Source organism: Rhinolophus sinicus, chromosome 12 (genome assembly GCF_057876585.1).
Source record: "Rhinolophus sinicus isolate RSI-liver-muscle chromosome 12, RSI-T2T, whole genome shotgun sequence".
Lineage (NCBI taxonomy): Eukaryota > Metazoa > Chordata > Mammalia > Chiroptera > Rhinolophidae > Rhinolophus > Rhinolophus sinicus.
The window spans coordinates 46,132,660-46,150,005 of NC_142512.1; the positions used below are offsets into that span (position 1 = coordinate 46,132,660).

At 34.4% G+C, this 17,346-nt stretch overlaps 1 protein-coding gene across 8 annotated transcripts in view; it reads left to right on the top strand.

Moving 5' to 3' along the window:
- HELZ (helicase with zinc finger) overlaps positions 1-17,346 on the top strand; it is a 134,253-nt gene that overhangs the window by 60,508 nt on the left and 56,399 nt on the right. For 5 of the 8 annotated variants that reach the window (XM_019733020.3, XM_019733019.3, XM_019733021.3 and 2 more), the window contains 6 exons: positions 78-411; positions 1,230-1,360; positions 6,509-6,688; positions 7,226-7,330; positions 12,961-13,139; positions 16,135-16,253. In XM_019733020.3, coding sequence (XP_019588579.1) covers positions 78-411; positions 1,230-1,360; positions 6,509-6,688; positions 7,226-7,330; positions 12,961-13,139; positions 16,135-16,253 — 1,048 coding nt within the window. The remainder of the gene's footprint in view (positions 1-77; positions 412-1,229; positions 1,361-6,508; positions 6,689-7,225; positions 7,331-12,960; positions 13,140-16,134; positions 16,254-17,346) is intronic. The other 3 variants (XM_019733024.3, XM_074320764.2, XM_074320765.2) reach the window with 2 other exon arrangements.

Genomic DNA, 17,346 nt, shown 5'->3' on the forward strand with positions numbered 1-17,346 from the left:
CATATTTGATGTGTTTTACTCTTTCAGTTAAGTTTTTGATGTAAAATATTCAAACTCGTTTTCTGCTTCTGATTTAGGTTCAACCTTAAAGTGCAATTGCAGATTCTAGCAAGCTTCATGCTCACTGGGGTTTCTGGAGGTGCAAAGTATGCTCAGAATGGACAACTTTTTGGTCGCTTTAAGCTTACTGAAACACTTTCTGAAGATACTTTGGCTGGACGGCTGGTGATGACCAAAGTCAATGCTGTTTATTTATTACCAGTCCCTAAGGAGAACTTAGTACAGACCCAGGGAACCAAAGAGAAGGTTTATGAAGCTACTATTGAAGAAAAAACAAAAGAATATATATTTTTAAGGATATCCAGGGAATGCTGTGAAGAACTTAATCTTCGGCCTGATTATGACACACAGGTATGTTTTGAAGTGTGGCAACAGTCTCTTTGTCGGCTGATGCCCTACTGGTTTGGTTTTCTTCCTTCTGCCATCACCAAAAGTGCAGTTCTTTGAAGTGTTACATTGGCGGGTGGAGAATCGAACCTCCGGTTAACTCTCAGATAAAATGAATTCTCTTTAAGTAACATCTAAAATGTTCTAGTTTTGTACAAGGTCAAGCTTTCTGATCAGAGTTTTAAGTCAACAATGGAAGAACAGATGAAAAGAAACCAAGTTATATCCTGGTAACAATTCTCATCTGAAGTTGTATCTGCTCCTGTTCTCTTTGTCTTTATGGATTCAGAGGTGAACTGTGTGTTCAGTCTGCCATATTTCACTGGAAAGCTAATTTTTTTCTTTTCAAACATTATAACGGTGAATAGTATTCTTTCATTGTAAATCGACAACAGTGTCTTAGGGCTGGTTTTTGTCACTTGAGAGGTGATATTTTACAGATGTTCTGATTTTATCAAATGTCTTTTTCATAGGAATGGTGGAATCATAGCCTTTATCTAGAGATTAATTTATAAGTGCCTTAGTTTCTCTTGATGTAAAATGAGGTTAATAATAGTATATATGTCATTGGTCCTATTAAGTGAGATAATCCATGGAAAGTGCTCATCACAGTGCCTGGCACTAAATAAATAAATATTAGCCACCGTAATTGTTATTAGAATATAATTGTAATACAAAAGAATCTCTAAAAAATAGTCTACAAAAAGTATTCCAGTGAGCTGCAAATGTTGATGTTTACTGTAATGCTTTAAAAAAATTTTTTTTTAAATTCTGTGTTTCAGGTTGAACTTCAGTTTCAATTAAATCGATTACCCCTCTGTGAAATGCATTATGCGCTAGACAGGATCAAGGACAATGGGGTTTTATTTCCAGACATCACTATGACTCCAACCATACCTTGGAGCCCCAACAGGTACAAAAAGGCGATATCTCATTAACGGAAAATGTGAATGTTAAATTAAATATCTGTATCAAATAACTCAAGCATACTTCTGTAAGAAAGTTTTCCTACATTCTTGAGAAATTAATTGAGGAAGGAGAGTAAAAGAACCCTTAGAATGAAACATTTAAAGTTTTATCTATTTTCTTCACTTTTCCTTAGAGTCTACATGAGTTCAGCTTTTCTCAGCACCCTTAATTTGATAGGATGCCAAGCAATTGAGGAGCATTTCTGAGTAGAAGTTGAATGGGAAAATTAGGGCCTTTCTAAAGTGTTTCAAATAGTTCATTTAAAATAACTTTTTAATATAGAAGGCACTTTTGTAATTTAGCAAAATGAAGAAAGTGTCGTAGATGATGGTACTTTAGAAACTACTCTCAAGTTAATGGTTGTGTACATATTTTTCGGCTTAAATTCTATTTGGCACGTCTTTACGTGTAATTAAATATGATACTTCTATTTTGTTTCTAGAATAACAGCAGTGATGCCTACATGACTACACCTTTCTTTTCATTGGGTTTTATGCTCTTGGCCCCTGGCAGTGCTCAGCTCACCCCATACTTTTTTTGTTTTTTTTAATCTCCATTGCTCTACGCTATAGAAGTTTATTTATCACTGTGTCAATTCAGTCGTGGTAGCCTGGTCCTGTTCCATCTCTGATGGCGGCTCTGGAATCTTCAATAAGTATCTTCAGTAAGGGTTCCAAGGTTACCCTGGGTGTTGGCATCCAGCTGGCACACGGGAAGAATGAGCACAGAGCATCATGTGGGACATTTATGGGCCAGGCCTAGAGGTGGCAGTTATCTCTCCCCTTCACATTCTATTTTCTCTGGTCCTAAAAACAGAACCAAACAAAATACGCCTCACAACACAAAAACTGAATCATTGCTCCCTTGTTTTCACTTATCCTTATTATTCTATCCCCATTCTTCTTTTTACTGCCAAAACTCTTGAGCCGGGATAGTCTACCTATTTCCAATATTCTTATTTATTCGTTCTGTAATCTCTGTTTTCCACTTCCTCAGTCTCCTGAAAGCAATCAGTGATCTAATTGTAAAAATCCAGTGACATCATCTCAGTTCTCATTTGATTTAGCTTCTCTGCATCCTCCCCTTTCTTTCCATTCTTACAGCCCATGCTTAAGTTAGAGCTGGCCTAGTTCAGTCACCTTCTAGTCGGTCTTCCGTCCTGCTGGCTGTGTTGTGTCTCTGTTCTCTGGCCCAACCCACACATTTCTTTGAGAGTTACTTTGCTACAATAATCATTTCATTTCACTGCTTATGCACCTCTGAAGGCTTCTCCTTGATGTGTAGGTAAAATCTGAGCAGCCTAATAACAGACTCCTATGTAGTCTCATTGGCAGTGCTTTCCAACAGTATCTTTTCAGGTTTCTTTTAGTTTTTTTTACTTCACACCCCCTTTCTCCCTCTAAATCCCCATGCTCTAGATAATCTATTGAATTACCTTGAAGTTTGCTTAATTTTCCCTACACTTATTTGCTTCCTTATCTTTTTTAAAGCTCTTGAAAATTTTAAAAAGTTGTGGTAAAGTCTACATAACATAAAACTTGCCAACTTAACTATTTTTAAGTGTATAGTTAGTAGCTTTAAGTATATTCACAATGTTGTATAATCAATCTGCAGAACTTTTTCATCTTGCAAAACTGAAACTTTATACCCATTAAACTCCGCATTTGCCCTCCCCCAGACCGGTCTTCTCATCTGTAAGAGCTGTTCTCTCCCTGAAATGATCTTTTCCCAACATTAGTTTATTGAAGATCTGTCATCTTTTAAGATTTCGTCTAGCTCAAGTGCTCTCTCCTTCAAGTAGATAAACCTTATCCTTCCATTTCATTATTTTAACAAATATTTATTGGGTGCCTACTATGTGCTAGGTTCAATCAGTTTTGTGTTTTCAAGTATAATTTCGCTCAAATTAGTTTTTGTCAGAACATTTCTGTTGTTCTCATTAGATTCTGAGCTTTTAAAATATTTTTAAAAATTTCAATTACAATTGACATACAATATTAGTTTCAGGTATACAGCATAGTGATTAATCATTTATATAATTTGTGAGGTTATCCCCCCAAGAAGTTGAGTACCCACTGAGCTTTTTAAAGGAAGAGACTGCATCTTATTATCTTTGAATCTCCAGCAGAGCCTTGCACATTATTAATATATGACATTTAAATTAATAAAAATTCTCAGTTTAAAGAAGAAATTAGGGTTTCATATATGAGGCCATACTGCAGTAAATTTTTAGGCATTTACTTGATATGCTCACTTCTGAAAATTATATAGTACATAACAATATATTCAAATATCCTTGACTGCAAGTGATAACTGTAAAAGTTAACTAAGAAAATGTCAAGTAGCAGAAAACTTCTAAGCAGGAAGGGATTCCATAGCACTATAATCATAAATAGTAATTGAAATGTCTGGGAACATACTGAGAAATCATTAGCCATTTAAAATCTTTTCTGGAATAAGGTGAAATATAGATAAATGAAGTTCAGAAATTATTCTTGGGCATGTAGTGTATAAATTAATAATAACAATGCATTAAACCAGGGGAAAAACGAACTTTGAATTAATTTGGTTCAGGATATAAAATAACACTTTATTCAGAATAAACTTGAAGATAGCTTTATATTGTTTAAATTGTGAAAGTAAGAGATTACACTTATCAGCATGTATATTGTAAATCTTCTTCCCTTCATTTAGCAGGTGGTACAATAAATAAAGACAATTTGTTTTACTCATTGGCTTTGTATAAATATTCATCATTCATGCCCGGAAACTCTAGAGATGACCAACATTGATAAAATTTTTGATCTGCTTTGAAGCATTTATTTACACTGAAACAATAAGTAGAATGGGCTATATAAGTAAAGAGATATTGACATATTTTAGAATTATACCTGTAAATCTGTCATTAATCTCTTAGATTTATACTTATGTATATAATCTAATATCCACTCATAAGTTCATTAAAGTCCCCGAATTTGAAAGATGTTGTTTTAAAAAGTTGTCCTTGTGTTTTGAAAGTGCGCCGGTCAAGTAATAGCTCCTTTTTCTGAAATCTTCAGAAAATATTATAGTAATAGAAGCTACTATTAATTGAGCAATTATTGCTCAATTATTTTTCTAAAAAGTGTTTATGCATTATCTCATTTGATCTTTAAAATAATCATCTGATGCAAGTATCAGTATGTCCACGTACAGATAAAGGAACCATGAGGTCAGGTATCAGAATCAGAATCATAGTGGTCAGGTATTGATGCAAGTGACACTTCACTGAACTAACTGTGGCTTCAACATGTAGAGATAGAGGTCCAGAGGTCGGTGGTCCAGGGCTGGTCCAGGATTTAGCAGTGCCATCAAGGTCATGGTTTCCCTCTCCTCTCTGCATGCTGGTTTTCTTCTTGATGCTTGTTGCCTCATTATAAGATGTCTACTGCAGTTTTATTTACCACAAGCTCATTCCAGCCAGGTGAAGCAGGAAGGCAAAGGAGCGAAAAGGGCTTTCTTCTAGTGAGGCTTTGGTTTGGTTTTGTTGGGTATAGGAGCCCTTCTGAAGAACTTCCTTCTACGTCTCATGGACTAGTGTTGGGTCTCCAGCAGAAGAGGCCGGGAAATGCAGTGTTATAGCTGCCTAGGTCCAATAGAAGAAAGGGAGAAAGGGTGTGTGGATGGTTTGGGGGTAACCATTCCACAGTATCCGCTACATAGATTAGATCTGTATTTGGCAATTATCTAAAGCAATTGCCTCTTTTATAAAAGATGAGACATTGCTAGGGATTGGCAGAATTATGAGTAAATAAACTGGTTAATGCTTCACACTTTGGAGTAAAATGCTTGAGCTTTAGTGAATGGCTTCCAGGAAATCTAGTGCCACTGCTCAGAGTCCTTTTGCTTTTTATCTAAATATTTTTTAATTTCAGAAAAATAAGTAATGGCATGTTTATATGGCCTTTCTAAGGTTTTACATTTTTTTTAGGAGAAGTTTCTTTGTTTGAAATTATCTATTATAATATAGCATTAGTCATATATATATATATATATATATATATATATATATATATATATATATATATATATATATAAACTGTGTTAAGAACATTTTCCATAAATAACTAGCTTCTAATTTAAGTAGAGTATAGCCTCACAGAGAGGGAATTTCACTACACCACATCCTCCTACTTCAGGGTTATTTTGTAGGCACTTTGCAAATTTTCTGAGTCTCTTTACACACCCTTCCTGTTTTGGTTCACATCCTTATCATTTTTACCATAGTTGTTGCGATATTTAGTATTTTAATTGTAGTTGTGAGAAAGAATGCTGTTGATGCTCCACTTGGTTTGATCCCTTTCAGCATCTGCTGTCCATTTAAATCTTCGAAACTCAGCCAAGACATAGACAGGAGACTAGGAGGCTGGATCTCATTACAGCAGCCATTTGTGCTGCTGTGACAGGTGTTCTGTACCCCGAAGTACATGACATATGTATATTATTTGTGTGTGCGGAAATATTAGGAAACAGTTCATATTGTGTGGGCTTTTAAAAGAAAACTGCTATTTTCTGAATTATAAACTTCGTAAAAGTTTGATGTCTCTTAAGTAGGGATATACTTAAGTTTTTTTCTTTTCTCCTTATTTTAAACTTTACTAAGAGATTTTTCAATGGATTTGAAATTGAAAATCAGTTTCCCTTTTGTATTTTAGACATTATCCAAACAAACTACTACTTCATTATTACAGAAAAGAATTTTCTGGTGTTTTTACGTAACAGAGAGAAATTACATTTTAGGGATGTTGTCATTAACTATGTATAGACTTGGCAGAAACCGGACTGGAAGTGTGTGATGTCTTAGGTTAGTTATCAAAATCTTTTTGCACTTAAAATAGGGCAAGTAAAGTGAGTTTTGATCAACATAGCAAAACTTCTTACACTGACTGTTGGGTAATTTTCTAAAAGGTAGTTTTAGAATAAGCATTTGTTTTTATGTACGCTATGCGATTTCAGAATTTTTAATGGTTCAGTGAAATTCAGGATACTTGTATGTCATGTTCTGTTTATTTATAATATGCATTTGTTTAAAATAAATTTTTATTTTCTATAGACAGTGGGACGAACAGTTGGATCCTCGACTAAATGCAAAACAGAAAGAGGCTGTTCTGGCTATTACAACTCCACTTTCAATACAACTGCCTCCTGTTCTCATCATTGGACCCTATGGCACAGGCAAAACATTCACTCTCGCTCAGGCCGTAAAGCACATGCTCCAGCAGCAGGAGACGAGGTGAGGTGGGGGTGTGTGTGCTCCGATCTCGTTAGTAGGGCATGACCTTTGTCATTGTTGTGAATACAAAGTGAGGGCTAGGCTAGCAAGACAATTTTCATCCATCTTGCAGCAATTTAACAAAATGCAAAAGAGAGAAAAAGACCCACACTCAAACCCCACAGCACTAAAGTTTGAATTCTCTTAAAACACAACTGTTTTTAAAAATTGGCAACACAGAGAACGATAGCTTTTAAATAGCCAGCAAAACTGCAAGTCCGCTAAGGAATTGTGATATATATTACAGTCAAAGAGTTGGATTTTTAAAAAAATAATTGTATATGATAGATGTAGTAATAATTTGGGGGAACTTATTTCCTGTGTAGCATAAAGAGTAATATAATTTCCTTAAAGCATCAATGATTAATATGTTAGAGGCTACTGAGTAGGTTGAGGGAAATGTATAATGTTAAGATGGCCACTGCTTTTTTTTTGGTATTATACTGCTTGAATAGTTTTGTGTTTTATCATTCTTTTTATTTGCACCATTTATTTCAGCAGGATTCTCATTTGCACCCATTCTAATAGTGCTGCTGATCTCTACATAAAGGATTATTTACATCCATATGTAGAAGCAGGCAATCCCCAGGCAAGACCTCTCAGGTATTTTTTAAGGCTTATTATGTATCTGTATCATACTTTATTATTCTTAAGAAAAGGTGTCTGTAAAGATTTTAGTAACTTTGAGAATACCAAAATCCTTGACTCTGCATTGGCATTTGGAGGGTATACCTTTTGAAGAAACCATTTAAATTAAGGAAAAATTGAAAAATCTTTGACTATTTACTTCTTAAACATTAAGTAAAGAGAAAGACATCCTTTTTTAAGTTTTGTATGTAGAAATGTTGTTATAGTCTGAGCCGATTTTGATGTGTACCTCTAAAAGCTACTTATGATGAAGTAATATAAATATGATTACATAAAATTTAATTAAAATTCTAGCATATTTTGCATGGCAAATTAGTCATGCAGTGATAGTTCTTTATGGAAATAAGATTTTGACTGTGATCATGCAGGTAATTTCATAAAAGCTACACATTAGAGAAGCATGAAATATTGAAGTGATTTCTGCAACAAATGTAATTGACTGGTATTTACAACTTTTTGCTATCATTTGAAAGACAAAGTGTCAAAGAAAATTTTAGGTTGATATGGAAAGGTCCTTTCAGTGTACATGGGTATGAAATGTACTTATACAGGATTGTAGGGGAATAAAATCCTTTTCTTCAGAAAACAATAAAGAATCATTAAGTGGTTATTTATTATACCATTTGCTTTCATTGTTATACGAATTAATGTTTAGTTTTGCCATTTTACAAACTAATATGTCATGCCCTATGTTGTTTGAATACAATTATTGTTTATAAATTAATTTCTAACCACACTTTTGAATCATAATTCACTAACTCTTTATTTCTAGTTGAGCCTAGACATGGAAAAATGAGAATTTGCTATTTAATTGTTTAATAACCATAACCAAAGCCATTTGAATGATTTTACATTTGCATTAAAAAAACACACAAAAGAGCAAAAACTGGTATGGCCTCTTAACACAGGTTTTTATGCCATACTTTGTTTTCAGCCTGGAAAATTAGACCAAAAATAATTATTTTCCAAGAACCCAGTAGTGTTTAATAAGAAAAATCACATGTATACAATCACTATAAATGAAAATGTGGTATTTACCAACGGATAAATTTATCAGTAACTAATTTGCTTTGGATTCTAATCTTTTTTAGCTCATAAGTGAAAAATTGAGTAGTTGGTAGCATTTTGCTATGAGTGTTCTTACTTGAATGGAGATGTTTGTTTTATTTACTGTTGGTAGAGCGTGTGTATGTGTGTTTATGTTTGTGTATGTGTGTGTTATGTAGGAACCATGGCATTCTCAGTAATCGTGGTGTAGTAGGCTTGGAAACAATGGAGTAAAGGCCCCTCCAATCTTGGTCAACCTAGCATAGGTCATTGGACACTTGAGGCAGTAGAGTTGTTGATAAACATTAAAATCTATCGTTTGATTGGCATTATACTTGGGTTTCCCGTGTAAAATTATGTTTGGGGGGTTATAATTCAATATTATAGTATATTTAAATATGTAGAATAAGAAGTTATGTTCAAGCAGAGTATATGTATAGTTGTAGCGGCCCAAATACAGAAACTTGCCATCTAGCAGAAAAGTCTCACCTCTCCACAAATCTCAAGAGTGGTTCTATCAAGATGGAAAAATATTTAAACATATTTAAATACAAATTTTATGTTACTTCATTTAGTAAATGGACTAAAATAAGAAAAGGCTTGACTTCTTCAAGTATTTCTTTTTTTTATGTGGCTCTACATTTTCACAATAATTTTTCTCTCTGGGAAAGGCATTAACTTGTGAATGTGTTTCCTACAAGGATTAATGCATTGAAATGTTAGGATTTATTAGCACCATCGATTATTACATTAACTCAAATTAATTTATAATTTTCCTAGTGGACAATAAACTTGAGAGGTATGGGAGATGGAATAGAGAAGATTAGAATGGCTGTGCACTCTGGGAAGATCAGCTTTATCTGAATTGTCCCAGGATGCAGAGGGAAGAACACAAGAGGGCACTAAGTATCTACTTATGACCTTGAAGATGTGGTGTCTCTATGGAGTAAGACTGATGAAGTTTGTCTTCTTCACAGTACATTTAGAGAGGGCCCTGGTAAACGGGATAACATGTGAAAATGGTCATAAACATTACGTAGTTAATATAGTAAATACGTTTAAATATGCATATTTACGGTTAAAATGTATAAAATTCTGTTAGTTGCCAGGAGTCAAGCTTAAAATATTTGGGGATGGAGGTTGTAGAAATCATTTTAGGTTACATTTAGTTTCAGGTTTTACTTCTTCCTTAGAATTAGAAGATTTAAAAATGGAATAGAGAGGAAAACAGTTTCTTTCTATGTGTGGATCTGAAGATCAGTATCTGGTTCTGGCAAATTGTCACTTAGTAGATAGAGATTATCTATGGAGAAAGTGTGCATTTCCTGCTTTCTAGGCAAATAGAAGGTATTTGTTGTTTTATGTAGATCTTTAAAGAAACATTGTTTTGGGGATCAGGTCTCAGATTCTGTAGCATCATAAGTAATAATATTTTTGGGGGGTTATTGCATGTGAATTCAATACATCAATACAATTTCAATGAATTACAGTATTACATTACCAGACAGTCTCCTATCATATACTTCATATGTGGATGGTTTGTTTCTAGAAATATGTAAATTACTTAGTTGGTGTCACTTACATTTTATACTATGAGCTTAAAAGTGTCACTTGTCACTGTCAATTCTCCAATTTTGGAAAATGTTCCTAATGTGTTTTAAATAATCTTATAAATAGTGTGTCTACATTAAATGTTGCACAAAAAGTACTGAGAAAATATTTAAATTTTTTTGAAGTCAGCACTAGAATATTATACTTTTAAGGAAACAAAGACCTAATGATCAAACTTTGTATTCTTACTAGCTTCAACTTCAGATAGCTTTCCAAGATGATTACTAAAAAGTTAGTAATGAGATTTAGAACTTCAATTTAAATTTTTTCTTTGAAGAAGAAGCAGTGCTTGGAGTTAGATTTAATGAATAATTTAAGTCACTTTTTCAATTTTACAATGAAATGTTTATTCAAAAAATTGGGAAAATACAGAAAAGAACAAAGAAGGAAATAAAATTATAATCTCCTCAGCCTGAGATAAATACCACTAATATTTTGGAGTTTAATTTCTTATAATTTTTATGCTCAAATACACATACTTTAGTTAATATTAATGGAATCATAATTTGTAAATGATTTTTTCAGATAGTTTGTAGAATGAGATTTTTCATATATTTAAAAGTAAATTCTGCTTTGCTGATTTGAGTATTTTTTATTAACACCTAAAACATGTTTAAAATGTTTTCTTCTTTTAGAAGTTTACAGCCCTTGCTGTCATAGCAATGTTTTAAAATACATTTCTTTACTTTCCTGTATTATAGTTTATCTTTAGGGACATTTATTAAATATGGGATTTTTTGTTTTTTGGGGTTTTTTGCTGCTTAAAAAACAGCCAGTTTTAAGTGTTTCATGGAGGATTACAACACATTTTAGAAGATCATGAGATTAGTTTTTGTGCATTTTACACTTGAGCTGCCTTTGAAATATCTTAGAGGAGATAAAGAGTTAGATATGCATTCTGGAACTCAGAGGGGGTAGGTCTTGGTGGAGAGAGAAAAATGTGTGGATCATTAGGGTAGTGGTGGCAATTGAAGCCACAGGCCTGGATGAGGTTGTTAAGGGAAAGAGCAGAGCTCAGAAGAGGAGAGAGCAAAGCCTAAGCCTCAGCCTTGAGGAACCCTAACCTAGAGAGGTAGAAGGAAAGCAGGGGAAGGTGGAGTCATGGAAGCTGAGGAAAGAGTGTTTCAAGGAGGGAACAACCACAGAACTTGCTGCTAGGAAATCAGGTAACTTGATGGGCCTAGAAATTGTCCAAATGATTTAGTGCCATGGAAGTTCATTTCCTTTGATTGGATCCCCACACTGTCCTGACTTTTTCCTATTTCATTGACTGCTCCTTCCCTGTCTCCTTTGCTGTATTCCTCTCCTTTTCCCGGCCTCTAAATGTTGGCTTGGTCCATCAGTCATTCTTCCAACTATTAATAGTTTCCTTTTTATCTACATTTATTCTCCAGGTGATCTCATCTAGGCTCAATTGTATATTTCTTGTCGCAGGCGTTCTCCTAAACTCCTAGCTTATATACCCCCCTGCTTACTGGACGTTTCCACTTGGATGTCTATTACGGAGTATGTCCCACACTGAATTCTCAATTCTCATCCCAGACCTGCTTCTCCTTTTCACCACCTCTGTAAACAGTACTGGCATTCATTTAGTTTCAAAGACATGGAATCATCTTTCTCTTAAATGTTACATCAAGTTCATCAGTAAATCCTGTCCCCGTTACTCTCAAAGTGTGTAGTGAATCTGACCATTTTCACATCTCCACTCTTACCACCCCAGTCCAAACTATCATTTTTTTCTGGTCCAGATCCTTACAACAACCTCCTAACTGGACTCCCTGCTTCCGTTTCCTGCTCCTGCCTCTGTTCCAGTCAGTGGTGTGTTGCAGCTAGCTTGTGAGATCCAGTCGTGTGTATCTTCCCAAGTTCATGTTCAGTGACATCATGTTGGTAGCTTGAAATTGGCCATGGTAGTAGATTTTATACCATAGAAATCAGCCAACACCCCAGTCCCCTACCCCTACCCCAGAGCTGGTTGTTCAACATTTACCAGCATACCACTGTCAAATACCCCTCCCCTCCTCCTCTTCTGTCTAGAGAAACAAAGTGGTCCTTTAAAAACATAAGTCATATCATGACTGTCCTGTGAGAACTCTCTGCTGGCTTTCCATTAAAATCAGAGTAAATTTAAAGCTGTTATGAAAGTTTTCAAGCCATGTGATTTGCCTCTGTGCTGGAGCATAGTAGACACCCAATAGATCTTTGTTATATGGGTGAGTTAGAGATGGTTGGGTTAGAGGTGGGCGGGTGGGTGGGAGAGTAGATAGATGGATAGGTTGTTTCTGTACCATCTTAGTAATCTATTGCATGAGGCCTGCTAATATTTTTCTTTTGCAATTAATGAAAGAGATCCTATTCCTTAAGATTTTCGAATTGTCCGAAGTTTGTATTTATTTTTAAATTTCTAGATCCTTAGATAGAGGTCTATTTAAATATAGGTATAAGGATATATTCTAAAGTGAACTGCAAATAACTTTTTAATTTCTGTTGTAAGCATGCAGTTCACTATTAGCATAAATAATTAAAATAGAAATTAAGTATATTTTTGTAAGAATTTTTGGAAAAAAAGTAATTACCCAATTGGGAGTGCTTTGAACTTAAACTGTAATGCTTATGAAACTGTGTGCCATTCTCCCATCCCGGTATTCCCAAGTTTGTGTGCCGTTCTATTGTAAGATCAATCTGAACCAAAAATTAATAGATATTTATTTTATGGTAGTGCATATGCTTTTTGTTTGAATCTTTTTTTGGTAGGGGGAAGTCACAGTTGTACATTAAATTCTAATCCAGTAGAATGTTAACAGTTATCATATTTATTTGTTAATTTCCAGATATTGTAACCTAAAATAATAATGTCAATATTTTGATAATCAGATACTGGTAAGATATTAATAAATATAAATAGGAAATGTTATCTTCTTTTATAGGGTATATTTCAGAAATCGCTGGGTAAAGACTGTTCACCCAGTTGTGCATCAGTACTGTTTGATCTCAAGCGCACATTCCACCTTTCAGATGCCACAGAAAGAAGATGTTCTTAAACACCGAGTGGTGGTTGTTACATTGAATACTTCCCAGTACCTCTGTCAGTTGGACCTTGAACCTGGTATGCTGACTCAAGACACAGAGAGGGAGGGGGGTCTCTGAATGCTTAGGGCTTCTGCATTCAGTTTAGACCAGGGGTTGTCAAACTACTGCCTGTGGGCCAAATCTGGCCTGCTGTCAGCTTTGGTAAATAAATAAAAGTTTATTTGATGGAACACATCCATCCCTGTTTATGCACCTATTTATTACCTGTGGATGCTTTTTATGCTACAACAGCTTAGTCGAGTATTTGCAACGGAGAGTGTATGGCCAACAAAACCTCAAGTATATATTGCTTGGCCCTTTACCCAAAACAAAGAAAAATTGTCAACCCTTAGTTTAGACATTTTAGTGATTGGTATTCTATTTGTTCTCTAATTGATCAGATGGTATTTATTTACTATTGATCATGTGAAAAATTCAAATTTGGACAGTGTTAGTGTTTTTTACGATTTTTTCAAGTTTTTGTTGTAAAATGCTTTTGTATCATACAGTGTAGAGACAACAATTATGACAGTTTGTTTTTTTTACATACTATTAAGAGTATTACATTTAACTACGGGAACTGTGTAAAATCAAGCTAATATTATATATAGATACAAGGTGACAAGAAATTCTGATAAATATGGCAGAACTTAACCATCAAAAAGTGGTATCACTTGAAGGTAGTTGCTTTGGAAGAATATTCATTTATTACTGTCATAATTGTTAACGTTGCTCAACACTTTTTTGCTCTCTCCTTTTGAAATTGCTTTCATAGCCAGTGACAAATTCTTTTGAACATCCTGGAAGGTAGAGACTGTTCTCTTCACCTTGTATTCCTGGCACCTGGCCCAGGATAGAGACACCTGGAGGCCCTTGATAATCCTCTCTTTATCTTAAATGAATGAATGGTGGCCAAGCTTTCTTTTTTTTTTTTGAGAGTAGATTTATTTAATTTTAGAAAAGCTTTCTGAGACATGTAAGTCTTTCTCAGACTGGTAAATAGGTAGGTGATCAAACTGAGCAGTAAATACCATAAGGGATAAAAAAGAAAGAGGGAGAGAGAGAGATGTGCCTCTCAGTAATGAGACTTATTTTCTTGTGCATGCAGCTCATAGCTGGCTGGTGAGGGCAGTTACAAAAGCAGAGTTTCAAAAATGTTTTGAACAGTGACTGCATCATTGGAATGAGTTATATTTCCTCCCAACTGACTTCTTTGAATGGAACCACACTTATTTGAAATGTAAATTTTGGTATGTTTATTTAACAATCAGTCTCATTACTTTATGATTATACTCTGCATATTTGCTACATATATTAAATACCCAAGCCTCCTAAACATTATAGTTTCTTGAGAAAGAGTGAAGAATGGCTTTGAAGAGCAAGATTATCAAGAATACGTATTAGAAGTCGACTGTGTGCTTTGTTCTGGGCGTTGCTTATGCTTTATTTCATTTAATTCTCATACCAACGCTACGTAGGGTTATTTTACAGATAAGAAAACCAAGGCTCAGGCTAAATCAGTGTGATTAATTCAAGGTACCTTTTACTAGCTTAAGCAGTAGCTATAACAATTTCATGATTTATCCAGTTCTTGATTCTAATTAAATAGATTAGCTCTATTTAATTAAAACTATCTAATGAAGACAGTAGATTTTTTCCGCTAGTCTCAGTTTTTCCCCCAATTTAATCCTATGTTTATATAATCATCCTTAATTAGTCTTATAGCACAACAACCACAAATTCTCCGAAACGGAGAAAAATACATGTGTCCATTTCATGCTTGGGCCCCTGTCGGTAAACAGACAACAGTTATTAATACTTGTATTGTCAACCATGGCCACTCGTTTGAATGGGTGATGATGAGGGTTATTGCCAGCCAGTTAGATTTAGAAAGTTCCAACCTGAAAACAAGTTGCACCAGAGGGTAGTATAAACTGATTGTCTGGAACTTGTGGATATTCATGGAAATAACGATAGAAATAGAGATTAGGTTCTTGCGCCACCTCACAGTAGGCTGGTTAATTCAGAGTTTTATAACTCATCATTGTGTTGAGAAACTCCATTGCTGTTCTTTGCTATTGTTAGTAAAAAGAGGGCCCCCCACCTTCAGTAAGTTGGCAGCAAGGGACAGCTATTTCCTTCTCCACATTGAGACAGCAAGGAGAGTTTTGCCTTTTTCCCCCCTTTTGGGGGCAAAGGGACTTGACCTCCTTTCTGTACAGATTCTTTTGCACCAGTGTGAGTGGCAGCAGCATCCAGGACATGGGATGTCTCCTACTGTAGGAGACAGAATGTCCTCTGGGGGACATTCGATAATGTGCATTTTGACATGTTAGTAGTCACTTTTTAAGGTACATTTTTGATATCTGTTAGTAGCCTCCCCCCCTCCCCTTTTTTTTTTTTGTAGACTGGTGGTGTTTTTTCAGCCAGGGTAGGGTCTTAGACTAAAAAAAAAATCTCACACACCCACAACACAATAAACCTAAATGATCAAATTAGTGAATTTGCTACTACTAGATAACCTTTGATTTCAAAGTTAGATCAGAACTTTCTCCTTTATATTAGATTTTGGGTATGATTTTCTTTATTTTAATGTCTAATGTCCATGTTTAGGTTAAAGTTATTTATAAAGTACCACTGTTTTATTTTTGGTGTTTTACCAAATAAATAGTGCAAGGACTGTGGGCCTATCAGTATTTAGTTGCCAGCCCTTCTTTTTGGTGAAAAGCCACTATCATGTACCTTTAAAATACGTATTTTTAAATATACCAATTGAACTGTTAGTCTTGGAGCCTTTAGCACCAGATGCCATTTATGTATCTGTAATTGAGTAAAGTAGTTATTCCTTTTAACCTCTACTTTTTAAATAATGATTTACATTGACAATTTTCCAAATTGAGGATTGGCATTAAAAGTACTCTCAACTCCTAAATTAGCCCACTAAGCTCTTTCCTTAGCAGAAAAGAAAAAAGAAAACCCTGCCTTTATTGCTGCTGTAATGTGCTTTACTGTGTTTATACTGTACTTTGTAGGGTTTTTTACGCACATTCTATTAGATGAAGCTGCCCAGGCCATGGAGTGTGAAACCATTATGCCTCTAGCATTAGCAACTAAAAACACTCGGATCGTCTTGGCTGGTGACCACATGCAGGTGAGTACCTTCTGAGTCATCGCACCGAAAGGAATTGTGAATTATATTTTGATGTTTAATATTCTGTTTTCTAAAACATCCTATGAAGTGCCATGTATTACAATTTAAGTAGTTTAAATATTTCTGTACTAGTAATGAAAAATACTGGTATTTCTGAAGGAAAATTACTATCTCACCACTTTTTTTCCTTCTTTGGATAGAGAGTGGAATGAACAAGTCTATAATTTTCATGTTTATTAATGTTTGAAGTTTAGTTCTCTATAGTGTATTTGATTCTTACTTTCCTTTGTAAAGCAAATTTAAATGATCTTTCCTACAATTCCCAAATTCCTGTTCCAATATTTGTTTTCCTGAAAGGTTAATTTTTCACTATCATAAGAAACAACATCCTTAATTAAATATAATGGTCAAAGTCTCAAAGAACATATCTGATGCATTTGTATACCTATATATGAAAGAGAAATATAATAATTTTTCTATTAAAATATTTGTTTTACATATCTCTTCTGCTACAGTTGATTAAGCTTGAACCTATATAATACTGTAGCTGTCAAGACATCCAGGAAAGAGTTGAATGTAGAGGAACAAATTCTGGTTTTGTTTCTTTGTCAAGAGTAGTTTAATTTTATTTTTTAGCAGTCAAAGATATAACCAAGAATGGCTCCTTATGCCTTATGAGATAAAGGAGGTTATTTTGCTAATTATTAAAAACATTTTATTCATAAACTAAATGTCCTACCAGCTCACTATTTTAAATAGTTGATCAATTTTAGTGAAATAACTGATTGACTCTCCCAATGATACAACGGGTTGCATTTCTGAAATTACTGAAGTAATAGTTATTTATTTGGAAGAGCCCTTTATCAACCTATGTGTAAAAACTCTAGGTCATTGTGGGATTTTGAAATGAGAAGTTAGAAATTTTAGCCTAGTTCTTTATAGTAGTAAAATTGTTCATAAAAAATATTTTTGATTTGCTTATTTCGGTGTTCAGTATGTTGAGATTTAGTACATCAGAAGTTTTAGCATAGCGAATTTTTAAATAAGTACATTAAAAAAATACTATTTGTACATTTAGTTAAATTTTCTCTGT